The sequence below is a fragment of the Dermacentor albipictus genome, chromosome 5, assembly GCF_038994185.2.
Source record: "Dermacentor albipictus isolate Rhodes 1998 colony chromosome 5, USDA_Dalb.pri_finalv2, whole genome shotgun sequence".
Taxonomy (NCBI): Eukaryota; Metazoa; Arthropoda; class Arachnida; order Ixodida; family Ixodidae; genus Dermacentor; species Dermacentor albipictus.
In genome coordinates, this window is record NC_091825.1 from 53,562,611 (window position 1) to 53,589,369 (window position 26,759).

The 26,759-nt window shown below is 44.8% G+C and overlaps 1 protein-coding gene across 1 annotated transcript in view; it reads left to right on the forward strand.

The window, feature by feature from the left end:
• Nucleotides 1-26,759, forward strand: part of LOC135913227 (beta-hexosaminidase subunit beta-like) — a 67,972-nt gene that overhangs the window by 31,270 nt on the left and 9,943 nt on the right. Inside the window, exons 8-14 of the mRNA XM_065445832.2 lie at nt 2,196-2,297; nt 7,715-7,823; nt 10,048-10,225; nt 11,453-11,533; nt 12,690-12,765; nt 15,237-15,393; nt 18,590-18,680. Coding sequence (XP_065301904.1) covers nt 2,196-2,297; nt 7,715-7,823; nt 10,048-10,225; nt 11,453-11,533; nt 12,690-12,765; nt 15,237-15,393; nt 18,590-18,680 — 794 coding nt within the window. The remainder of the gene's footprint in view (nt 1-2,195; nt 2,298-7,714; nt 7,824-10,047; nt 10,226-11,452; nt 11,534-12,689; nt 12,766-15,236; nt 15,394-18,589; nt 18,681-26,759) is intronic.

The following is a 26,759-nucleotide window of genomic DNA, read 5'->3' on the forward strand; positions in this document are numbered from 1 at the left end:
ACTTAAATATAAGTACACGGGTGTTTTTGTATTTCGCATGCTTGGAAATGCGGCCACAGTTGCCGGGATTTGCAACGTCGTGCTCAGCGGCGCAACACCATACATACATAATTTGTTCACTGCATAACGCGGGCCCGAAAATCCAAACCTTGTTCCCCGTAGGGGCTCGGGTGTCGGCACGTTCATGAGCCAGCACTACGAGCACGTCGTTGACTACACTGCAAAACAACTGCTGCGACGTTGAAAGGCCCTGGTTGCAGAGGATACAGCTTTTCTGTGAAATTTGACATCATTGCTTATTCTGCCAGAGCACACAAGGCGAATACACAAAAGTCAAGGAGCATGGAATAGAGTAACATTTCATGCACGGGTGAGCTATCCCATGCGGTCATCCAGGAGCATAGCGAAAGTGCGGCCTCGCTGTCTCGCTAAAGCTGCTCTATTCGGCCAGATATATAGACTGACTTTCGCTTTTCGCAGTCGCCCTTGCTCAGGATCCAATTCTCGGCTCGGGAAAAGTGACTGCAGTCGCCAACACGGCTTTAGACGAGTGACGCATCTGAGTACGATGGTGCTGTAGCTCATTAGTGAATAACTAAACTTGCTAGGCGTGCGCCGATCTATCTATCTATCTATCTATCTATCTATCTATCTATCTATCTATCTATCTATCTATCTATCTATCTATCTATCTATCTATCTATCTATCTATCTATCTATCTATCTATCTATCTATCTATCTATCTATCTATCTATCTATCTATCTATCTATCTATCTATCTATCTATCTATCTATCTATCTATCTATCTATCTATCTATCTATCTATCTATCTATCTATCTATCTATCTATCCATCCATCCATCCATCCATCCATCCATCCATCCATCCATCCATCCATCCATCCATCCATCCATCCATCCATCCATCCATCCATCCATCTATCTATCTATCTATCTATCTATCTATCTATCTATCTATCTATCTATCTATCTATCTATCTATCTATCTATCTATCTATCTATCTATCTATCTATCTATCTAGAAAGGCTCGAAAGGCAGTCAGTGCATTGAGAGTTTTATTGAACGTTGCGAACATAGTTCGCAGATGCCAAAGGGTAGGGCGGAATATTCCACGCATATTACATGCATTACGGCACGCAGTAGCTGGCCAGCATGTCGAATTTTCCAAAGGATCGCCGGAGAAACACAGAAAACATACAAAAATCAACTCATTGCACTCTGCCTCTGTAAAGGGTGCACCGCCGTAGAGACGTTCGTATTGAGGCAAAGCCGCCGTACCACACACCTTTGCGAAAGGGAACGCGTTTGCTTCGACTAAGCAAGGCTCGCATAAGGCAACGATTTCTGGAAACCGCTTTCGTCAGTGGCCAGACGAAGGGGCGTTTAGTAAATGGATAGGTAAAATGAACGGTACGGGCGTAATTAGCGCCAATGTAGGCGAAAATTAACCACGTTGCACCATAGACTGCAGAACATCGGGGATAGGCCTGCTTGGCCTCTTGATCAAAGAAGGAAAGAAAGAAAGAAAGAAAGAAAGAAAGAGAGAAAGAAAGGAAGGAAGAAAGAAAGAAAGAAAGAAAGAAAGAAAGAAAGAAAGAAAGAAAGAAAGAAAGAAAGAAAGAAAGAAAGAAAGAAAGAATCAACCAAATGCCATCACTAAAGAAGCTAAGGTCGACGTATATACGCGTGAAATACGACCCGAGTACGACACGAAATGAGCTCAAAAAACCATGAAAAAGAAACAGAACTGATATAAACAAATATTCGTCGAATAAATTAAACCACTATATACGTCAACTTCGTTCTTTATAGTGTCAGCGCTTGCGTGACTTCCCCCCCCCCCCCCATTTTTTAAGGAGGAACCGGCAAGGAAATGCTCTCCACTGACAAAAAAACAGTACAATGGCGGTAATGGGACGGTACAAATGAATCGGGCCTGTGTGAATCGGGCCTTAAACATGATTCACGAGACGAAAGAGAGCGACGCGGTAAACTTGCTTTACATTGGGATATTAATACAGTGTGTACAATACCAATACGTAATACCAATACGTGCAATACCAATACAATACGTAATACGACTCATCAGCACGAAAATGTTCGAGATGGTTACTGTCATCAACTATGCATGAGAAAATGTTTCTCAATTTTTCTTCGCATCTCTACACGCAGGACGCGATGGTGATGAACAAGATGAACGTGCTGCTGTGGAAAATGGTTGGAAACGACTCGTTCCCGCTAAGAATGACGAGCCTGCTCGAGCTCAGCTCCCGGGTGAGTATAAACGTGGATGTTAGACTGCCCATGAACTTCCCCGTCGCATCCGGCTGGTTCCAAAGCACATTATGTCGACTCCTTGTGCAGACGCTGAAACTGCTAGTTGCAATGCCGAAAAAGGAGATGGGAAACATTATTAAGGTTTTTCATGTCATAAATGTGGCCGGCTAATGTATACTGCAAAGAAGTGCAAAAAGAAGTCCAGTCATGATGGCATTTACATGATTCCACAGTAGCGTATCGCGGTAATACCGAAAGTAAAGGCAAAGTGGTAGCAAAGCTTGGCTTGTTGTCACTGTCACCATCTGTGCGTTGACAGGACAACTTGTATCAAGTGCAAAGAAAAAGCATGGCGTCAGATTCGGAAGTGAAATGTACGTCGTAATCTTATGCTCCTTAGCGCGAATCTTTATATTCGTTTAAGGTCCTGCACTTCGAACCACTAGCCGAAGTGTTATTTCTCTTTACTGAGCAGAACAGCCTGCGTCAGAATGCGCGTTAGCGTGGCTGTAAACTTAATAGTGTACTTTTTCAGAGAATACGAACGAGTGAGATAGGGATCAATGACAGTGCCAGAGGGTTTCAAAAGCGAGGCTAGAATTAATCGAGTACAATTATTCGGCCAGAATGTATGATAGAACTAAATAATTATGATTCAAAGGGCGATTAAACGTTTGATATGGCCAACGCACAACCACAAATTCTTCGAAATTCTAGCAATTCTTCTTGAACATGTTCAAGGCATCATTGACGCACTTACAATTATGTGGAATTCTTGGTTATCAGACAAGACTTCGGTAGCATATTAGTAAAAAAAATAATTTTAACTTGCCAGAGTTGCTACCTCTAATATTCTGACTTGTGTTGTCGGGAGAGTGGACAATGACCGCATGACATTTCTTTGCGTAGCGCTCAGCTTTTATCGCCATGGCGCGACACATCGCATTGGATGCAGTAGGGTACAGATGCGCGATTGCATGTGTGACCAAACATACAGAGAAATAACACAACTGCGGGCAATTCAGCTAGGTATGATGATCAATCACCAACTAGCCCAACTTTCCACTTTACTAGCGCCAATCTGCACGACCGAAAAGCTAGCTGGGGATAGACTCTTACGGGTCCGCATTTTCTTGTGGCACAAGCACTGATCTTCATGGGTCGTCAAGAAGAAATTTATGCATTGTAAAATAGAAAAAAGTAATACATTGCAATCTTTAAGATAAAAACGTTAGCATAAAGTGAGTTGCTACATTATATGACAATATCTCGAATAATCATGTTTTTGCATGTTTCATTTTATGTTTGTATCCTAAATGGCAGAAAAGGGCGAATACAATATAGGACGACAATATAAAAAAATTACGCGTTGATCAACGTAAAAAAGAAACGGTAAGAGCGATATGCGCCATCAAACTCGCCGTAAAATGCACAGTTCTTCCAGTTACGTTTAAGAGAAAATGCTCTTTTATGCATTGAGGATTGAAAGCATCTGAAATACCCTTGTATTCCGTCCCGCACTTTGGGAAATAATACGTCCAAACTGGCGTCATTCTGGAAATCCATTTCAAGCGGACGCGTCTTGCAAGCTCACCGGCTACAATTCGTAAATTGCAATATATGCCATAAAGTAGTTAATTAGGAAGTGAATGGGTGAATTTTCGGTAAATAGCTGAATGTGTCTTTCGATTTCTCGGGCTAGTAATGTCCGCCTCTTCGACTAGCCCAGTTCAAGGACAAGAATTATGCCACCTGCGACAGGCGATGTTTAAAAATTCCATAAAATCTAAAAATTAACACTATTTCTCCATTGGCGTCGTGGCATGTGATAGACTGACCTCTCTGTTTACAGGCGTAGCGCGGCACCTACCACCGGTGTAGCTGTTCCTCTTCCTTTCACTAGCTACTCTCTCTCATGGCCTTTCAAATGCGCGCGCAGTCAGGCACTGTGCATTGCATATGCAACGTTACGTAATTTGTGAGCCAATAAACGATTTCTGCTCACCTGCGCAAGCAAAGCCACGCGAGCTACTTTTCATATCAGATGACGATACAGAGGACGTAAGATTGCGAGTGGGTCAGAGGCAGGATAAGGCGAAGAGGTCTGTTACAGAGAGCTCTCGTTGAAGACTACAAATTAATAAGAATAACGAAAGAAGAAAAGCGAAGTTCACGTCGAGATTTATTTAAAGAGTCTCAACAATAAATCTAAAATGGCTGCGAGAACAGACGAGACATCTTGCTGACATATAGAAAGATTAGGGGTATTCGAATTGAATTGAACACCAATATTTTAGACAAAATAACCTAGAATTTTGAATGGCATATCACATTTTGTTACCCAATACCGTGAGATTACAAGTTCTCGTGTAGTATATATATATAGACTGACATTGTCTTCATAGCTTATTTACAGCAATGTATAAATGCATGGAAATCCGTTTAAAAAGAAAATAGATGTCTGCTGAACCAAAGAGTGAAGTTTCCTCTTCCACACGATTGTTCGAAGCGTCTTCGTCACCGTTCGGCGGCACTTCGCGCTCAGGGAGGGCAGTTTAAGAATACTTATGTTTATTAGGCAAACAGTAAATGAATTCACTAAAGCGGCAGCCCGATTATCGGCTTGCTCACTTCCCCTTCTAATCTCTGCACATTCGTTTCAAAACCCTTGCAAATTTGGGGGGGGGGAAGGGGGGGGGGGGTGTTAGCCTTATTTTAACTCTCCTGGCTCGAATTCTACCAATTAGTTGTTTTGCATGACACGTCTTTACTAAGTAGGCGGGACCAGTAACAAACCTTCACTGACCACCCTTTTTTAAAGCTCGTGACACACTGCCGAAGGTGTAAATAAAAACCCCATGGCTCTTTTGCTCGAAGTCCACACACCTAGGTGCAGCTGGCCCGGCGCAATGGAATGGTCGGCGAACACACAAATCGACCCGCGAGCCACTGACCCCGGACACGTCGCCGAATCTTACTCGCTCGCGCGACGTTTAACCCAGGTCTCGCGTTACGTGTGCCTGATCGACGGTGTAAACTGTGTATGTATCTCCCACAGAACAACGGGAATGCCCATATTCGCGGCAGTGCCTCTGTTAGCTCACGAGAATGAGTCTATGTGCCACTGAGGGACATGCGTGCGGTGAGGTGACTGCTCGGCCTCGCGTTGAGTGCGCTTGTCAACACAGTGTCCATATATATTGGGCACCACAGCAGAAGTGCGCCATCCTCATTGGTCGCTGTCTCGAAAAGAAACACACTTCTACTGACGTGCCTTCAGTTGCCAAAGACTAAACAAACCGCATGAGTGTCACGAGTGTAGCCCTTGGGCTTTAGTGCAGTTGCGTTCATTGTACGCAAGGCTGATTGTGTCAGCGAACTTGACTCAAGGAGCATGTAAATCAGCAACACCAGCTCCCAGCTATGTGGTGCACCATGACGATGGCAGTAATGAAGAAAAAAAAAGAGAACAGAACCTCGTCAAATCCACGCTAGTGTGTTGAGCTTGTTCGAGTGTGATACCCCAGCACCGAGCATTGCTTCAGAGGCATGGAAACATGGTGCGAATGGCAGTATAATAAATTGTTATGTCTAAATCGAGACAACTAATTCGCACATAGGTTGCTTAATATTGAGGCTGGCGAATGATAATATTTGTTCAGCAGAAAGTTACATTTCTCATCCCTTCGATCAGTACCTGGCACCCTATAGCATATATATGTGCAGAAACCGCGTCTCTCCGCGGTTTCTGCACATATATATGCTATATATGCTATACATATATAGATTATTCTCCCTCCATTAAAATTCCTATAAGTGCTATTATCCCTTCAATATTCGACTGAGAGGAATATTCTACAATATCAAATGGGAAATTCTCGTATCAAATAAAAACTAATAGCCTAGACTATTCAAATTGTATTAAAAAATTTCAATATTCCAGCTGAGTTACCTTACGAAGGAATGCTGCCTATTCGAACTGGTGTGACAAGAAGGTATGACAATGGATACTTAATGACATAGCGGTAACAGGGAATTGGTTTGAATGGCGGATTTCGTATAATTTATTTTTCTTACGCGGAAACAATGTTCGTATTTGTGGAAAAAAAAAGTGACTCGCCATCACGGCCCTGCAACAGTGGATGTCCAGCAAAGTGGTTGAAAACCACCACTACAACTACTGAGGGGGTTATGCAATGCTTTATTGCTTTAGAGTTAAGGTAGTAATGGGAGTAATAGTAATTTAGACAGCACGCCGCTGCCCATAGCGGTGCTGCAACAACAATAAAATCAGTTGCTAGGCTGGTTATTTGATATACGAAAGGCACATCACTCCTGTCGTCGCAAGCTGCCGTCAATGCGGCAGCTTGAGTGGTTCGGATGCCTGTTTCGTGCTTCTTGTTTATTGAAACGTGCGTTCTTCTGTATGCTGTGTACATGATTTAAATGAATGCACGCACTGATCGCTTCAGTTTACTGACTGCTTGATGCCTCGGCCTTACGGGGGTACGAGCCACTCCTCCTGGACTGCAGTGCCACCAGGATCGGCCCATATTACTGCTAACGCACGTAGGCCCAAATTAAGCCAGCCACCGAGAGGCTAGCAGCTTCAGTGTAAAAACATATAACTCCGTCTGTTTGTTCTGTTTTCTTTGCTAAGGTATACTAAGAGCCAGCTCTTTGCACGTGTCACTTCAGCTTGGCCCCGAATTCCTTGAACTATGCAATGCATAATGTTCGCATGTACTCGAAGGCATACTTATGCCCTTTTATGACCGGGCATGTGACTTCAAGGCCGATTTCAGCCCGGGCCCGCTGCCTCATGCCCGAGCCTGGCCTGGGCCCGCCGAAAAACGCTTCGGACGGCCCGGCCCTCGCACACACAGTGCTTCGCCTCAACTATGCGATGACTGTGTGCGCTCAGTTTACGGCATCGTAACGCCAGTAAAATGTGCCTGGCAGTGAGCACTACGTCGATGTCAATGAACTCGATGGCGGAGGCTTCGCCGTTGCTTCCGTTTGGTAACGCCATTTTTCACCCTAATCCCACTTCCTCTAACCAACTCTGGCATACATTTCTTTCTGGTATTCGTACCAAAGGCTTACGTGGCTTAGAGATGAAAAGCTCCTGCTTCTGTGTCTTCTTCGGTGCATTCTCGATGGCGCGGCATCCTAATGAAATCTTGCGCTCACTGTGTCAGAAATGCCTATAGAAACGGAGTTCGCATATTCATCACCTGCTGCACGAGAATAAGTACATGACTGCTACCTGCACCGTCATTTCTCTCACGAACTCTCGGTACCGTAGGCTAAAGAAAAAAACTGCCTTCTTATGTGCGTAACGCCGAAGTAAAATCATTTGTACAACCCACATCAGCACAATACGCACTTCGCTTCGTTGATCGGCAATGCAGGGCGCCTACCGCACCGGTTCCCACGAGTACCGGGCTGAAGACATCGCCCACGTGATCGAGTATGGACGAGTGCGTGGTGTGCGCATTGTGCCCGAGGTGCACAGCCTGGGTTGGTATAAATTAAGTGCCGTGCTTTATTGAATTCAGATATTAAATATGCCAAAAAAGATGAGCGCATGCAATTTTAAACATAATCATAATCATAATCATATGTACTTTATTTCTCATCCGAGTGAGGGAGACTGGGACTAAAGGCACGAAGGCCTGACAGAGGTCCCAGACCCCACGGTTACAACAGCGGATAAAATCAGTACAAATGAATACACATATAACGTACATACATACACTAATAATAAAGCAGAAACCAGTTTAAATTGATAAAGCTTTCTTGTAGAACTCAAGTTTCATTTATTTGTTGTTAGGGTTCAGAATACTCCAAGAACAAATGAAAAAAAAAGAAGCTTGACTACTTTAGTGTGAGATCTTCAATTTATTTTTATTTTCTTATGCAATGTCAGTTTTGGGACAGGAGGTCACTGAAGTGACGGAAGTTAATAAACAGAGGTCACATGTATGCAATCGGAGGGCGTGTGCAGCAGACTAGAGCACCTATTGAGTGGCACACATTGGCTGCATGTTTCTACTTTGCCGTTTTAAGAAAAGCGTAATCCGTAGGCGAAACGTCATTGTTAAACCTGAAAATGAACCAACCAGCCCAGCCACACGTTCTATTAAGGTACATTTCTTCTTTGCGCAAAATTTCGCCTCACGTGCGCGGAGGGGACGCTTTACCTGGATATCCCACCCACTTCATTTGATTGTCAAAATTTATACGTAACCGTCATGGCACGGTGACATATGCGACAGCGTTGTACGCGAACGAACAAGTGAAGAATGTGGTGGGGTCCACGTTTCATCACGTCAGCTGATACGGCAGCGGCTCGTGGAGGTCGAAGCCATCCTCGGTGAAAAACAAGGCGGCTAACTCCTTCTGCTCGCTTTCCTTTTACTTGTGTTCGCGTCTGCACTTGCTGGAACCCCCTATAGGTTCTCCTGCTCGTCACTGCACTAACAAAACAGAAAGCATTTGCACAGCTGGAGAAAGGAGGAACAATGCCAAGGCGAACTTGGCCTTTTGATATGTGAGCTCATGGCCACAGCTAAGAAAATATTGCACTGAAATCGTTTAGGGTGATCCTCAATGTGAGTCAATAGCCAAACGCATTTGGAAAGGTGTTGGCTTCATAAAACCTTTATAAAACGAATGGTGCGCTTGATGGGGTATATTTGTTAAGATGAGGATATTTAGCTCGAGCTGTTGGTTTCACTGCATGGTTGCGCAGGCGACACAGTCGTTAGCCATCACACTTGTACGGGCAGACTAGTTGGCTTTACATATGAGCTAATTCGCCATATGCGCGTGGTCTAGAGCGGCGCGACCATCAGCGTCGAAGTCGACTGCCATCCTCCTCTTCCTTCAGAGCCCGGGGGGAGAAGTCTCCCCCCTGGAGAAGACCACAGGGGGCAGACAGTTCCTGGATAAGAGGAGGAGGGCTGTACTTTTCTAGCACTGCATTGCATTATCAAAACCTTCAGGTGCCTGAAGCTCACCTGAGCGTCCCCTTATGGGTACCTTGTATGTTGTTAGCTGAGTTTTGACATTTTGACATTTCACGTGTCATCAGGAACAGCCGTCACCAGCGTTTCAAAAGGCGCGGCGCGTACGTAAAACACATCTTTGTGCTTAAAGTATGTTGAGGGTGCCCTGACTGGTTAGCGCCAGATTGTTGTTTTCAGTGTGCCTTTTTTTCGCTGTTTAGTTTGTGCTGTGTTAGTTAATTGAAACGGGAAGAGCTACGTCAAGTTTGTGAACTTTCAGAAACCATTTTATTAACTCCACAAAATCCACGATACCTATATATCACATGTGACGTACGGTATTTACGGCATCTACGGTACCTACGATACCTGTGGTTGCTCCGGTGGGTTTGAAACCTATAATTAAATTATGATTTAATGATGAAAATTTGATTTAGAGCCTGCAGTAGCATTCTTCATATTCTGGAATGAGTTTTCAGTTGAGAATAGCTTAGCACAGCAACTGCTAAATAATTACTGTACTAATCAGGTTTTTACTCAAGTATAACATTTTATTGCTTGTGTGCTGAGAATGTACTCTTCATGGCCAGAAATAAAGGTGAATGAATTGTCCAATATTTCTTGTCGCGAAGCGACGTTTGGAATCAGTGCGGTTGACTTAAGACTGCGCCGGCAGTGGTGGCTTTCGTGGGTGCCGTTCTCAATGCCGTGACCCTCGCCTCCGTCTCGTGCAGACAACATGGCGTCGGTTGGGCGCAGCCACCCGGAACTGCTGTGCGGCAAGTCCGGCTTCCTGGACCCGACCCACAAGGATGCCCTGAGTCTCGTGCGTGTCCTCTACACCGAGCTGGCTCGCCTCTTCCCCGACCAGCTGGTGCACGTCGGCGGACAGGAGTTCTCGTCCTCTTGCTGGTCAGCGAAGACATTGCTTGCCGAGAGTCTCCTACGCAAAGACGCGCATTTTGTGGTCCGGGCTGGTAAACATAACACTTGACAATGTTACTTGCCTGGTTTTTAAGAACAGCAAAAAAAAAGTGCGAATTTACTTTCATCTGCGTACTTTGTCACGTCGGAATTGAATCCCTCGGTGAGTAGTGGAAACGAAATTCGAAGGAGATGCTGTTCCATACGGCGAAAGACAGAAATGATCGACATTATAGCCGCTATATTTTCCGCATCACTTAGGACCCGATGCAGAGTCGAAAGCAATTTCGCATGTTATTTTATAAACGAACTCGGCAAGTAATAGGGCCGGAGTGTCATATTTCGCAACCAGGAGCATGAATTGCGATCTTGAAATTAGAGCCAGCACAGATGAGCGGTAAGCGTAAAATTGTTTTTCCTCAACGTTAGGAGAGAAAAAAGAAACGCACGTCTCTGCAATTACCTAGAAAAAAAAACGTGCGCCCTCGCGCTGTTATACGCATGGCAATGCTGGAATGTGGGAGCATCGGAGTACGGCTTATTCTCATAGAAATATGATACCATGAAAACGTGTCTAGCTATAACTGCGTTCGGTTTGTGACACTTGTTGACTACTTACTAAAACAATGTAGAAAATCCCGACTATTTATTATTATTATTATTATTATTATTATTATTATTATTATTATTATTATTATTATTATTATTATTATTATTATTATTATTATTATTATTATTATTTAAAACCATTCCTTATGAGACCATGAAAATTTTTGTTGGGATTGCGCAAATTTGTCCGACGTGAAGAGTGCCGGTAGCCGCTGAAGTTGGAAGAAAGAGTACGAGGTCTGCAGCTCACTATGTGTGAGTTCAGATCGTGTGTTTTCGTTTCCCTCCCATACTTGGATTAAATGTAAGCAATAATGAAGAACGTACTACTGACAAGCAAAGGCTTCATATGGTGACTTTATTATTATTTTGGCGGAAATAACTACGATTTAAAGCAAGCCCCATCCGAGGCGAGCGTCACACACCCACATCTCGGCGTCCCCACGTTGGCACAGCGTTAGGAAACTCGCACTAACGGTGGCACCAGATTTCTCTCAATGTACAACTCTAAGAATTTATATTGTTTTTGTGCGCACGTAAATGACGTGAACATTATCTTAGTTACGTATTTCTTGCAAGGCTCATTGTTTATTGCTTCTTTCCTAGGAGCAACGATTCTGCACTGATGAAACGGGTGGAGGAATCCAGAGGGAGCGTGAAGGCATTCGCCACGCTCTTCTTCGATTCGTAAGTGTCCAGATTAGCGGCTATGCCGGCCACGTGACCTGTAATAGCGAAGTAGCTCCTCGAAACTGCGCAATGTAGAGGAAGATTTATGACAGGAAAAGTTGTCATGCACGTAACAGTATCGCACCATCATCAAAGGAAACGCAAACGTACTTTTTAGAAAGCTACGCACCTACTTCATGTGAAAATCAAATTTGCCTGTTTAATACAAAAGTATTACTGAGCGAGGCGATGAACGAAGCCGGATCGCCTGACGAACTGCGTGCTCTGTGAGGGATGGCATATACAGCCAAAAGAGATTTCTTTCTTGCCAAAGTATAGCGGGAGCTGAAAGGTCGTGACCGTTCTTCACATCAGCTATCGGATGCTCAATTCTACATGAATTAGAGACGTGCACGTGTATAACAAACAAATGTGTGTATGTGTGTGGTTTTTTGAAGCTGTGAGGTAACATCACATTCGCCCTGGCCCAAGGGGTGTGTGGTGGGGGGGAGGAAGCAGGGATGAACGCCTTACCTGGGCGCTCTCTTTATTCTCTTAACTAAACAGCAGTCAGGCGCAGATAGCAGAGTGAAGCTGAATTGATCAATACACGAAACTAGAAAATAATGAACTTGGCAAAACAATTGGGCGGAAATCCGCAACGTGGTGGAAGTTTCATGAATAGGGAAATTGTCGCTCTTTTGTAGTTTCGTGCTGTTCCACGTGGATGACAAATTTGCTACTCAATGAATAAGTTAATAACGAATGAATAATAGCGCAAAATGACGAGAAGGCGACACGCTGCTGCGCCGCATGTTTGCGTCGCCTTATCATGATTTCGCGCTGTTATTCGTTCGATATGAATCAGAACCAACTATAACCCTCCAAAAATCCTTAATAAATCCAGAATTTCTTCAAATTGATCGGCGTCTGTGTTGTCTTGACGGCGCGTAACTCGTGAGATATAACTGAAAAAACAAAGAGCACTTGCACTACAATGTGCTGCCGCGGATGACACGTGTTTTAAAAGAATTAGCTGATTGGTGTGTTAGAAAAACCAGCAGTACCACGATGTACGCCTTCGCAGCCTCGCTTTGTTATGTGTCTTGTGCGCAGCTGTGTCCTGATAAGCGTTAACACGTCATGCTAACTGACGCCCAATACCTGTTCACAGATTATTTCAGATTCCCTATCGCTTGCGCAAGGCGGCCGTGGTATCAGACCAAATTATTGAGCGCTGGAACGTCACGGTAAGTTATCATGACCACGCTTTCTTGTGTCTTTGCCCTTTATCGTGTCAGTTTACCTGTTCAGCTATGTAAAACCAACTAGCCTCAATCCTTGTAGAATTGCAATTACAACGTTATCGATGGGCGCAGGACACGCGTTCACGTATCGGAAGTATCGAAGCAGGAAACGTTGTTTAATCACATTGCATGCGCGACGATATGGGTGTTGCACATTCTGGAAGCGCACGTGAGCACCATTATTTACCCTGGAATTTACAGCGAATCGCGTGTACATAGCCGAAGCGCTTTACCCGTAGACCAAATTTACGAGGAGAGATGGCTGCACTCGCCGCTATCGATGTGTTCGAGTGTTCCTTGCTTTTCTGGGCACAAGTTTCCCCAATGAAGAGAGGTTTCGTGGCTGACATTGATGACACTGTCTGGTTGTGCGACGTCACGACAACGTGACCACATTCCACTTCTAAACAGCCGATGCAGGGAAGCTTAACGTGGGGTTAGTTTGGCTTCGTCATTTTTGCAGCCAGTCACACTACGTGTTCGTGGAGACCTTCTGATACTCCACGCGCAAGCTGCGCATGCATGTCGACGTTGCGACAGCACTACCATTGCATATATTTCGCGCCCCTTCGAAATTGATTACCTGCATGTCTGGATTTGATTTCCAGTAGGGGCTAGATTTTCTGAGCTAATTTTACGCAGTCGTCGTATCGAGATCAGATAGACCGAGCGAAGTGTGGTAGTGTAGCCGAAAATACGCTGTCGCTTTGATTACATATTTAAACGAGACACTACAAATGGAGCCGTAGGTTACACGTGTATAACTGTCAAAAGGGCTTGTAACATTTCTTTATGTTCATGTCTGAGAACACAGTGGAATGAGTGACACATTCTTACGGAGGAGCTTTCGATAGGACCTAACAATAAGAAAGGCATAAAAAGCCCAATGTTTACCTTCTCCACTCCCTCTAACCTGAATGTTCTCTCTGAGCTGAGGCAAATGGTGACAGCAATACCATGCCTATTGCTCCTTGATTGCTTTTTTCCTTCGGTATGGTAACCCTGGAAAGTTGGCGTGTAACGAAATTGCCCGACAGTCACAAACGCACCCGCCGTGGTGGCTTAGCGGCTATGATGTTGCGCTGCTAAGTGCGAGGTTGCGTGTTAGTTTGCCAGTCGCGCCGGCCGCATAATGATGGGGACGAACTGCTAGAACACTCGAGTATTTAGATTTAGGTGCACGTTAAACAAGAACAGCCGCAGGTGGTCAAAATTATTCCGGAGTGCCTCACTAAGGCACGTGCGTCATCAACAAATTGTGGGTTTGGTATGTCATATTATTTTAGTTTTTGTAAAGCCTGGCAGCGAGTTAGTTGTGACAGAACGGGCGGGAAACGTTACCGGTCACTTCTTAGCTGTTTGCTCAAGGCTGGAGGAGTGCACACGTGTGCGTGAACTCTTGTTCACGGATAACTAAGTGTCGTGAACAATTGCTCAATGGCTGTCGTTTGTAAGCTGTGGCCTCCGGCTATGACGCCACTGACGGCGGCGATGGAGCGGTTGTCTTGAAAGTGGGCCAGAGATCATTACGCGAGGTTGTGGGCTCGCTGCTGCGTTCATTTGGTCTGCGTATTAACGGCAGCATTACGTACAGATCTCGATAATTTTCTCACGATGTTCAAAAGTGTTGTTGCGCCTTTTAGAGCGCAGCTTCTAGGCGCCCTTCCCTGCGGCAAGCGTCGGCGTCCTCGACGTCACCGACAGAACGAACACAGCGAAGGATGAAAGAGCGAACGCGGAGCCCAGCGGGTGATAAAAGGCGGCGACAGCGACGACAGCGCGACGAGGGAAGCGGACGAGGAGGGCGCAGCAGAATCACGAAGCGGAAAGTGGAAAAGGAGGCCATGGCGAGAGGATGGCAAGAAAAGCGTAGTCCCGCGCAAGACGGGTTTTGCAGCGACGATGGCTACGATGGTGCCAGAGTAACGCGCGTCGTCTGTTCACCGATATGGCACCACCGATGCCATATATGGAAACATGGCTCTGTCTGAACGGAGGCCTCTCTGCGGCGGCTGCTGTGAATCGCGCTCACGCGTCACCCTCGCTATCTCCCGATTAGCGAGGCAGTCGCGCTACACTTCGCTCATTTGCAGCGTGCCGCACGAGACAGATTGTCTGCGCCAGCCAATATACCGGCAAATGAATACACGCCTAGAGCTACGCTCAAATTTAGCGTTAGGGAATACTGCAATCACCGATTAATTTTTCTATTATGTTGGTGCCGTGGAGAGGAGCAGTCTGTGGCAGCAGGTGCTGCAGAAGGAGTCCCCTTTCGCCCGCTTTGCTCCGTACAGGCGCGCTCATGACGTGACGTCACAGGCTCCTACAGATGACAGACGCCGGCTTTTTCGTTCAATAGGCCATTTGACGGTTTCGTATCAAAAATACAACCCAGCGCCCATCGTGCTGTGTAGGTGCCCCGTATCGTGCTTGTGGAAGTGCCGTCGTCTCGACTGGCCGAGCGCATGGGTCCGGTGACGGCGGCTGGCCACAGGTCTTTGGCCTTTTGCGACGGACTGCTGGAGCACAACTGGACCCGCCTGTATGCCTGCGATCCGCACGGTTTCGAAGGTGAGCCTGCCTGCACTCACGTCTCTGATGCGCGGAGGTGCTCATGCAGAAGTGCACTGTCCACTTAAGGGCAAAGTTTACTTCGAGGCCAACTCTGATTTTTATGTTCAAGTCCATGTGAACAGCAGAAATTTATTCACTGGAAAACCGCTGAACAGGTTTCCATTAAATTTATTTGGTTTAAAGTAAGGCACGTCATACCAACTGCCAGACGCAAAATTTTCAACCAAGGCGTCTCAGATTTAAAAAATACTTAACTGCGTAGCTTGAAAAAAAAAAGATATATGGCATAAAGCTTGCAAATGAATAACTGATTACTAATAACAGATATCGCAGTTTCGTAAACTGCATTTGTTAAAGCATCTTAAGCGGAGAAATGGGATATAAAATATGTCTTAAGGGAAACTGCTGCTATGTTAAAGAGGATATTACTAACTTCTACTCCCAAATAAGTTGTTTATTGTAGTGAGGTGTATAAAACACCAATTTGCAACATGAAAATAATCTTTAATCAAGTGTTTGCGTAAAGAAAATATTAGTTAAATGTCACAATCTTATTTTAGAATGTGACAATCACTGCTCAGAGTTTGTTGCATTGATTACCTGAGATGAAAAAAAAACATAAATGATGCTTCACCAGGTCATTTAGTAACAGAGCGGGATTCCTACTATAATCTAGGCGGGATATAAGTATTGAAATATTGAATGCATAGTTTATAACATATAAATGGCGATATGGCATAATGAGCTAATAAGTGTATTGAGCTGGGTGAGTTAAACAGGCGAGCATTACTTAAAAAATGTAAATGCATTAATCATGGTTATGTAGTGCTGAGTCTTACACTGCCCCAAAAAATATAGCAAAGAACGGAACAAGGACGCAGACGGACCAAACGCAAACTGTCAACTCTTTGTTTTTCTTAAAGAACACGCTAATATAGAAGGTGAGAAAAAAGAAAAGGAAGTGGAAGGGGGGGGGGGGACACTCATACGTCGTGCGACACAACGTCGATAGCCAGAACCACAGAGTTCAATTGCACTCATTTCGCCCTGCCAACTCATTTTCGGCGTCTGTGAGCGTAATAGAGGATGTGATCACACACTGGTTTTCTTGTTTTTGGATAGCGAGAACCTCCCACAGTTATCCTTCGATTTTGTTTTCGCTTTTCCGATAACTGGTATTGTCTAGCAGAGGCGAGCTTTTGCCGTCGCGTAGCTAGAGGCTGTTATGAGCTGACACATATGCTTATGTTATCTTAATATGTCATTTAACAAACGTTCGGTATGACCGATGAACACTTCCGCATGTGAGTGGAATGTGATACACGGCACAGCTCTTGCATTTGACGTATTTGGTCTGACAGGGTTTCTTTCTTTTGCGTGGTAATTCTGCGTTCACTTCTTTGCACGTGCCTTTTAATTTATGTGGGGCTGAGAAAAGCACTTTTACGTTGTAACGTCGGGCTGTCTTTTTTCGCACGTGTGACAGTCGGTGTATGTAAGGCAAAATGTTTGGTCTGACAGGGTTCTTTCTTTTTTTTGTGTGCGTGGGATCTGCGTTCACTTCCTTGCACATGCCTTTTCATTTATGCGAGGCTGAGAAAATCACTTTTACGTGTGACGTTGGGCTGCCTTCTTTAGCAAGTAGTCGGAGCAATAAAGCAAAATGTTTGGCCTGACAGGGTTTCTTTCTTTCCCTTTTTCTGTTTTGTTTTCGTGCTTTTTTGTGTTTGCCGTGATTTCTGGCAGCATCTGTTCGCATTTGTATCTTGAAAGTGATCGTCCTGCGTGACGGACGGACGGTTTTCTTGTTGTGCAGGCATAGAAGTGCTTACGCGTTTAAAACACAAGGAGAAATATGGCAACCTCTCGCAACCTAGAAAGGGACCAGACTGTAAGCTTTCCTCTATCACGCTCGCAGATGGCGGAATCGAATTTGCAGGACAGAAGGGGTGCAATTCGCGTCTGTTGTTTTGGCTATCGCATTGTCACCTAGAGTATCAGTGTCCACCCCCCCCCCCTTTTTTACTTTGCATATTAACGGGTTCTTTAACAAAAATAAAAAGTTTCCCGGCCACGGCGACCGCATTTCTATGGGGGCGAAATGCGAAGACACCCGTGTACATAGATTTAGGTGTGCGTTAAAGAACCCCAGGTGGTCCAAATTTCCTGAGTTGCTCACTACGACGTGCCTCATAATCAGATCGTGGTTTTGGCACGTGAAACGCCATAATTAAAAAAAAGTTGAAAAGTTGGCAGCTTGCGCTTCGTCCGTTTGGAGTCCTTGCTCGCTTTTTGTGATATTTTCTGTGAGTGTAAAACTCAACGCGAGATAATTATGAATGTACATCAACAAGCCTCTTTCATTGCTCTTCTTAATGAAATACATTGTTTTCCAATTAATATTTTTCCTAATTAACATAGGAGCTTATCAGCTTTTGGACGCATGCAAAGAATAATGAATTCAAGCAAGCGAGTTCTTAAGGCACTTAGAGTTTACGCACGAGCACCAGTTTCAAGCTAAGCATCATTAAAGCAAAGTGCGCTTTTGTTCCGATGCTTTTTGAACAAACCGCCCTTCTAAGCAGTGTAGGATCAGTTTAACTAACACTCCTGTTCTTTTTGCCGCACATATTTGGAAAAGCAGATGAAACATAGCCTCCCAGGAAGATAGAGATCTGAAATTAACGAAAGCGGTTGAAGCGATGCCATTGGGGTGAACGTTCCGGCGAAGGTCTTCATCAAGCTGCCCACGAAGATAAGTCGGAACGTTAGCTTGGCTCCAGAGAAATCTCTTCTTCAACCACTACTGATTATTTCATCGAGAAATAATGAGGGGACCGGAGGCGCTCCAGTTTTGCACTACACGAAGGGAAACGAGAGTCGGCGAGAAGATAACTTGCCGTAGATGGGCAGCGAACCTACCCGAGCCAAGTTAACTATTTGTGCACTTTAATTTCCCTTTAAGCTATAATTTTTTTACATTTCAATTAAACATAGCAATCAACATTGCCTGCGATTTCCGTGGCTTCATTTTCTTGCCGGTTACTTCATGTGGTTGCTGATCATTTGAGAATGCATATGTCGAAATTGGTGCCAGCCTCAGATAATCGCCATCGACGAGTTATAGAAGTTATGTCGTGAGTGTTATTGACCCCATGCTTTGCTCCAAAACATGCGAAAATGTACATTTCAGGAACTCAGACGCAGAAGAGGAGGGTACTAGGAGGTGGAACAGGTCCGACGGGACAATACATAGATGGCACCAACCTCATCAGCAGCACCTGGTAAGAATTCAGCCGCTGTAATGCAACCGAATTACCAGAAGTAAATGTGTTTCCATTACGGTTTCAATTGAGTGTGCCACGCACATCTCTTTAATTGGCTGCTTGCTTGTACTAGATGTTCGGCTGCACAACCTGGGCTGCTGAGGGTGACATGACGCATTATTTAAGGACATGCCAAAACAAAACAACGCCCGCGAATATCATCATACACTGTAAACCTGTTTACACTCTTCGGGGTCCTGAAGGGTACAGTTTGGTCTATCACAGACACCCTCATAATTATCGCCTCTTAATGGTAACCCACTGAAGCCCTGAAACGTTCATTCGGCATGCACGTTGTTTCGAGATTGACTTGGTATAGTTTACCCCAGGTAAGGAATAAGCTGAGAACAAAATATTTATCAGTGGCCCTACCAAATGAAAACATTAGAAAAGAAACAAGTTCACTTGAACCTCGTTATAACGAAGCGGGTTATAAAGAAATAATCGACCCAACGAAGTAATTGCAATTCCCCTTGAAATCTCCATAGATACGCATGTATATTAGGCCTCGTTTTAACGGACTGAAATTGTTCTTCCAATTGATATAGCGAACTAGATTAATCTCCGAAAGTAAAAATACCCACCGTTTCGAACCCAGCATGTCGCTTCTGACCGGGTTCCGCATTCGTTCAGCGCGGCAGTTCAAAATTCCCGCGTCGAATACACCGTCGAGGAGCGCTGTCTTTCTCACCGCCGCGCGTAGCCGCGCGCACAGTGGCCATGCACAAGCATCGATCTTCTATCTCGCTGCGCCATTTACCCTGGTGAGGCTAGGCTCACCACCCACTTTCCGAAATAGCAGTAGCTGAGGGTACGCCTAGCTGCGACGCGCCACATATCATGATGGTAAAGTGTACTCGAAGGGGTTAGTGTGTTCTGGAGTGGCACGCGCCATGCGTTGCCGTGAGGCGGCAAGTGTGGAAAGATCCGGAATTTGCATGCCAGCCCAAGAGACAGCAGCGCGCCACCAACATCTTTCCATCCGTCGCTCGTTCCTGCTGTTAGTCGTGCTGGTTGTACGCCGCTAGCGCTTACGTCGAAGTTTGTGTTGTTTGTGTTCTTTTTTTCGTAGTTTCTGTAGTCCGAAAGACGCGTTGTTTAACATGGGGATTCGCGGACTGCGAGAGCATATTGGTGGCTTGTGCACTTTGCTTTCTAGATAATCGTATCCTGCCGCGTGCTTACCAAGACTGGGCGCCGCGCATGCTTCTCACCATCGTCCCTTCACCCCATCGTATCATCGAGCGCCCTAACTGTCTACTGGTGTCTCCGTTGCGCGACATGACACCGCGGAACGGGACCCATCCTGTGACGTCATAAACGGAGACAGCGCCGCCTGGAGTAGACTCACCACCAGGGACGCCTATGAAGCCGCCCTCCGGCTTCGCATTTCTGGGATTCGCGGCCACGAGAGCATATTGGTGACTTGTGCACTTTGCTTTCTAGACACTCGTATCCTGCCACGTGCTTACCAGGACCATGGGCGCCGCGCAAGCTTCTCGCCATCGTCCCTTCACCCCATCGTATCATCGAGCTCCCTAACTGTCTACTGGTGCCTCCGCTGCGCGACACCGCGGAACGGGACCCATCCTGTGACGTCATAAACAGAGACAGCGCCGCCTGGAGCAGACTCACCACCAGGGACGCCTATAAAGCCACCCTCCGGCTTCGCATTTCTGGGATTCGCGGCCACGAGAGCATATCGGTGACTTGTGCACTTTGCTTTCTAGGTAGGCCTTTTTACTTATTGATCACTTTTTAGAATATTCCTGTGGCCACGGATCCCAATTGCTGCGTTTCAATGGGTGTGGATTTGTGCACGTATGCTCGCATCGGCTCATTTTCCTCCTGTCACGTACATGTGCGTGAACAAGTCTATCCATTTAGTCCAGGGGCGCGACTAGTCCATGAACTTTGCCCGAGACCAACTTCATTCCTGCTTTCTACATGTCTGACCCTACTTTTGCTTTGTGCGGGAGATGTCGAAGCAAACCCCGGACCAAAGGTTGATGAAGTGCTCGCACTGTTAAAAGAATGTCGTGCTGGGACATCAAACACGCTAAAAAACAACAACACAAACACAAACAACACAAACAACATCCAGGGCCACGTTGCTTTGGGAGAGAAAAGTATGTCCGCTGTACTTGATATGAAGAAAAACTTCGACACCGTGTCTTCTTCTGTAGAAGACGTCAAGACAAATATACGCAAAACAAACGATGAACGTACAGGTGTAGTCGAAGACATGAACAGCAAGATGAGACAGAATGACTTGATTATCAATGGACTCGCTGAAGAAGAACACGAAGGTTATGCAGAAACAGAAAAAATAGTTAAGGACTTCTTTAGCGAGCATCTTAGGATACAGTGTGGTGACATCAAACGTGCACATCGCCTTGGCCGGCCACGTTCTGATCAAGGTCGACCAATTATAGTTAAATTTCTGAACTTTAAATCTAACCTCGAAGCATTTCAAAATGCACATCAACTAAAACATCTCACGGAACCAAAAGTTTGGCTAGACGAAGACTTCTCCTCGAAGGTCCTACATGCACGGAAAAGGCTGCGCGACTTCGCCAAGGCCAATATCAGAGAAAACGAGCGTTATTCTGTAAAATTTGATAAGCTTCACATGAAAAATTTTGTTTACCGGTATGATTCGGCAACAGGTAGCGTGAAAAAACTTTTTTCTAGGCACTCGCCCCCCGAGAATTGAGTCTACCCCAAAGAAAGCCAACCATAACAAAACCAAAGCATTCTCCTTGGTCTTGGCAAACTTCCGCAGCACACATTTTTTTTTATTTACAAATACTGCTGTCTCAGTTTCTGAGACATAGCAGGAGTGAGTACAGAATAATAATAAAAAAAACACAATTTCAAGTACTTTTAACAAAATTCACCAGATTACTAGAAAACATTACCAGAATACATAATTACGCAATTCTTTTTCAAAATCCTCAGTACCGAGTCTGCGCAGACACCCGTCAAGTTTATTCCATAAATCCACCGTCCGCGGAAAGAAGGAAAACTTAAAAGAATCAATATTCGACCTGAAGGGCACAATGCTCAGGGGATCAGGTCATCGAGTACAGCGTGCAGAAGCTGCAACAAAAGAAATAGGCGCCAGAACACTCAAGCCGGTGTGAACTATCTTATGAAGAAGGATAACGCGATCAGAATTACGCCGATGTTCGAGAGATTGCAACGTTAAAACGTGTGCATGCGAAGTAGGCGAGAATTGCCGGTCATAGCGACAAAAAATGAACCTGATTGCTTTTTTTTGGACAGATTCTAACATAGCTATGTCGTGCTTGAGGTGAGGTGACCAAACAACCGATGCATATTCTAGTATGGGCCTGACCAAAGTTTTGTACGCAGTCAATTTGCATTCTCTTGTTGAGTTGCTTAACGTGCGCTGGAGATACCAAAGTTTACGACGAGCCTTATTGCAGATTATTTCAACATGCTTGCGCCATTTTAAATTTGACGCTAGAGTTACACCGAGGTACTTAAACTCCGTAACATGTATTAGACCGACCCCGTCATTAGTATAAGTAAAAGAAAGGGGCTGTTTCTTGTTTGAAAGGATCATTGCTACAGTCTTCTTTAAGTTAATAGACATTTGCCAGGTTTCACTCCAGTTACAAAACAAGGAAAAAACGTTATTTAGCGCAACCTGATCATGAGCATCAGAGATGGTGTTGTAGATTACTCAGTCGTCTGCATACATTCTAAGTTTAACTTGAGTATCGCCAATTATTTCTGCTACGTCATTTATGAAAATAATGAACAAAAGCGGCCCCAGCACCGAGCCTTGCGACACCGCAGATGTAATTTGTACCTCTGACGACTTCGCGTGGTTATACGTAACAAACTGAGAGCGCGACCGTAAGTAATCAGCTATCCAATCAACCAGCTTGCTGTCACCAAAATATGTACGATGTTTAACTAAAAGCTTAGCATGGCAAACCAAATCGAAGGCCTTAGAATAGTCAATAAATATGGCATCAAGCTGTCCTCGGCTGTTAAGGGAAGAAGCAATGTCGTGCGTAAATTCAAGCAACTGCGTAACAGTGGAATAGCCAGCACGAAAACCGTGCTGCGATTGGGAAAGAATATTGTTGGCATTTAGGTATTCCACAATGTGCTTGTGAATAATGTGCTCCAAGAGTTTAGAGCTGGTGGAAAGTAAAGATATTGGCCTCTAATTCGGTATTATTTGTTCGTTTCCTGACTTGAATACGGGCACGACATTAGCCAATTTCCACAGCCGGGGAACTGTTGTAGAGTCTATTGATTTTTGAAATATTATAGTCAGATAGCTTGCGCACCATTCCGAGTACCTCTTTAGGATCATATTTGGAATGCCGTCTGGGCCTGGGCTTTTCGTTACATCAAGTTTTAATATGAGGTTATGTACTCCAGAGGAGGTTACATCAGGATTTGGAAGAGAGGGCAGATTGCGGCACGCGGAAAATGGGGGATTGGTGCCATTATCGGTAGAAAAAACAGATTCGAAGAAGTTGTTGAAGGCATTGGCTATAGTTTCAGATTGGGAGCAGGATTGGTCATTAAGAATAAAGGAAGAAGGTACAGACGATGCAGGACTAATCGATCTCCAGAACCTAGATGGATTTTTTTTCGTAAATGTAGCCAATGTATTATTAAAGTAAAAGCTCTTAGCCTCTTGCATTTTCGCTCTTAATTTAGACTTCAACGTGTTGAATAAAGAAGCATTGTTCTTACACTCTCAACGGCTTTGCTTACGCAGCCGCTTAATGCGACGAGTGAGCTGAATTATCTCGCTATTATACCAAGGGTGTCTTTGGTTCCGTTTAATACATCTTTCGGGCACGTACTTTGGCAGGCATTCATGGACAATGTCACAAAATTTAAGGAGCAGCATGTCTACATTGTACAGTTCACTACAGTATTGGAAGTCATCAAAAGTTGAGGCTAACGTGTCAAGTACGGAAGTATCGTCAGCTGCAGAAAAGTTCAAAACGGTTGTGAATGCAGGTCTTAGTCGAGGGCACACTAAGTTCAAGGCAATTTCAACTGCTTTGTGGTCAGATAAGCCTTCGGTGACTTCACATTTAACTCCGTGCGATAAGAGTTGTTGGTTTACAAATACAAGGTCTAATATTGAGTTTTCGCGCGTTACAAAATCCACAAGTTGAGTTAACCCAAATGAAATAACCAGGTCGATCAGGGAAGCACAAAGCGCCCTATCATGGCCAGTTGGGGTAAGTGTGCTCCAGTTAATGCATGGGAGATTGAAATCCCCAGCTAACAATAATTTGCAACCACACAACTTGTTACTAATAAGGTACTCATTGATAGCAGCAAAAATATCGTCAGAGTTTGGAGGGCGATAAATAACACCAACAACTATTACAATACCTCTGCTGTATACTTTGCACCAAATAGCCTCAATGCCAGGAAGTGCAGGTAATAAAGAAAATTTAAGGCTTGTTTTAATGAGAACTGCCACACCACCACTACGGCCAACATCTCTGTCCTTCCGAAGTAGTGCATAACCGGGAGGCAAAATTTCGATATCAATAACAGATTCATGTAACCTAGGGGTGTGCGAATATTCGAAATTTCGAATACGAATCGAATATTTTCCTTATTCGAAGCGTATTCGATTCGAGAAACGCATATTCGTAAATTCCCGAATATTCGAGGACGGCCGAATAATGGTCGAAACGGCGAATATTCGGACAGACTGTGAATAATTTAGCAATTAACGAATTATATGCTTGCTCCACATTCTCCTAAAAACATGTTTATTCACTGAGAGCTTCACATGATCCGCTCATTATCTGTATGCTCTACATCAAGATGGCAAGTTGGGCCAGTTTGTTGGAATTCATAGTAAGGTTCGTTACAGCGCAACACAAAACAGGGACAAAAGAAGGTACAAAACGACGACACAGCGTTACAGCACTGTGATCTTAAGTGCTGTAACGAACCTTACTATGAATGTGTACGCTCTGTTCTAGTCTATCTGCATCAGGCCCGTGAGACATGATCAGTTTCGATTTTTTTTACCAAGCTTTATTCCAGGGCTCTTTCATAACAATATATGATGTACTTTCGGGCTTTGTAAATATGCGCAATAAAATATGCACCTAGAAAATGTTACCTGGACAAATGTTGTCACAGTGCATATAGAGCCCTTACTTTCTGAACATGTTGAGCAGTATATTTTCCTTCGCGATAATCTGTAACAAGCGCTTACCTGACAGAGCATTACCTGACATTACCTCAGTGCATTACCTGTAATGAGTGCCTCTTTAACCTGAAGCAACCTCGTAAAATGCAATATTATTTTTAAAAGGATAATGAAGCTATTGTTACCTCGTTTTGCAATTTTTTAATACTACACATATATTCGATATTCGATTCGATATTCGAAGACAGTTTTTCGCCTTATTCGTATTCGATTCGTATTCGAAACTTTCAATATTCGCACACCCCTAATGTAACCAAGTCTCAGTAAGACAGACAATTGATGGGTTGTGGCTTTCCACCAAACAATTGAGAGCTTCAACTTTGTTGAGTACACTCCTCGCATTTACATTGAGGACAGTTATATTCTGCTCACAGCGTCAGTCAACACGAGCCGAAGCAGTATTAGCCGAAGCTCTATTCTTGCCAGTCGCTTTTGCAGAAGCCGATTTCACGGGAGCCGAAGGCACAGAGGCTGACACCGTTGAAGGCCAACGCGCTGAAGCCTGAACAATGACATTCTTATCAGTGTCCCACATGTAACGAACACCATCAATCGTGAGTGTGTCGTGTTTAAGTCTAAATTTACCAGCATTCTTGCGCATATCTTGCGAATTCTGCCACAGCGCTCTACGTGCCATCCGCACCCGTGCAGAGTAGTCCTCGTTTATATATATATTAGTTCCCCTAAGTTTCCGGGCGTTGTTCAATATAGCAACCTTTGTTCTGAAATCCAGTAATTTAATGATTACCGGCCGAGGTTTATCCTTTCTTTCAGCTCCAAGCCTGTGGCAACGCTCTATGTCATCACAGTTTACACCGAGTTTAACTGATATGAGTTCCAATACAGTTTTAAGCAGATCATCCGCCGACTCGGAAGGCTTCTCACGCAAGCCATGAATAACCAAATTCTTTTTACGGAGTCGATTTTCTAACTCATCGTTCTGACGATCTAGCTTGCCTACTAGTTTTTTAAGTGCACCGACGGTGTGCTCCAGTTCGCTTACACGTGGTGCAATGTTTGACATAGTCGCCGCCATTTCCTCAACATTTTTTAGACGACTATCAAAGGATGCAACCGTTTCAGATAGGCTAGCTATATCTTGGCTAATGCGGGCCTGCCCAGCCAGCAGTTGTGACAGCATTTCGTCCACATTTGGTCCAGGATTGGTCTCAACCTCACCGCAAAGCAACAGCAATGACATTTTTAGGCAATGCACCAATTCTTTCAAAACGCCAGTACAATTCAGAGGGTCCGGCAGCAGCAGCAAACAACGGTTATCACTTGTGTAACATTTACAATTGTGTGTTACCTGCAAGATGAAACAGACGTGCTTGAAACGGGCGTTCGCCATGCCGCCACCGGACCCACTGAAGTAGTGATCCCACGGAGCTGCTCTTATAGCCTTGGGCATTCATGCTGCGAGCGCCACCTTTGTACCATGACTTGTGCGGTAGAGATAGTTGTTCAAAGGCATGCTAATGGACGGAAAATCCATCTCCGGAACTGCAGCGCATCCCTGCGCAGGCGCAGATCGAACACCACTGTCGGTTTGGCCGCTGCTCGGTTGCGGTAGGAGCCGGTGCGGCGTGTCGGTTGCAGGATCTGGTAGCAGAACATCGGGACTACTGGTGATAGCGACAATCTGCAAGATTAAACAGACGTGCATGAAACATAACAAAGTAGACGCACTCAAAGCTATAGCACATACCTGCTCAGCTGATATCATCGTGGGTACGGAAACGTGGCTAACCGAAGACGTTGCATCTCACGACATCACGCTTCCACCATCGTTCGTT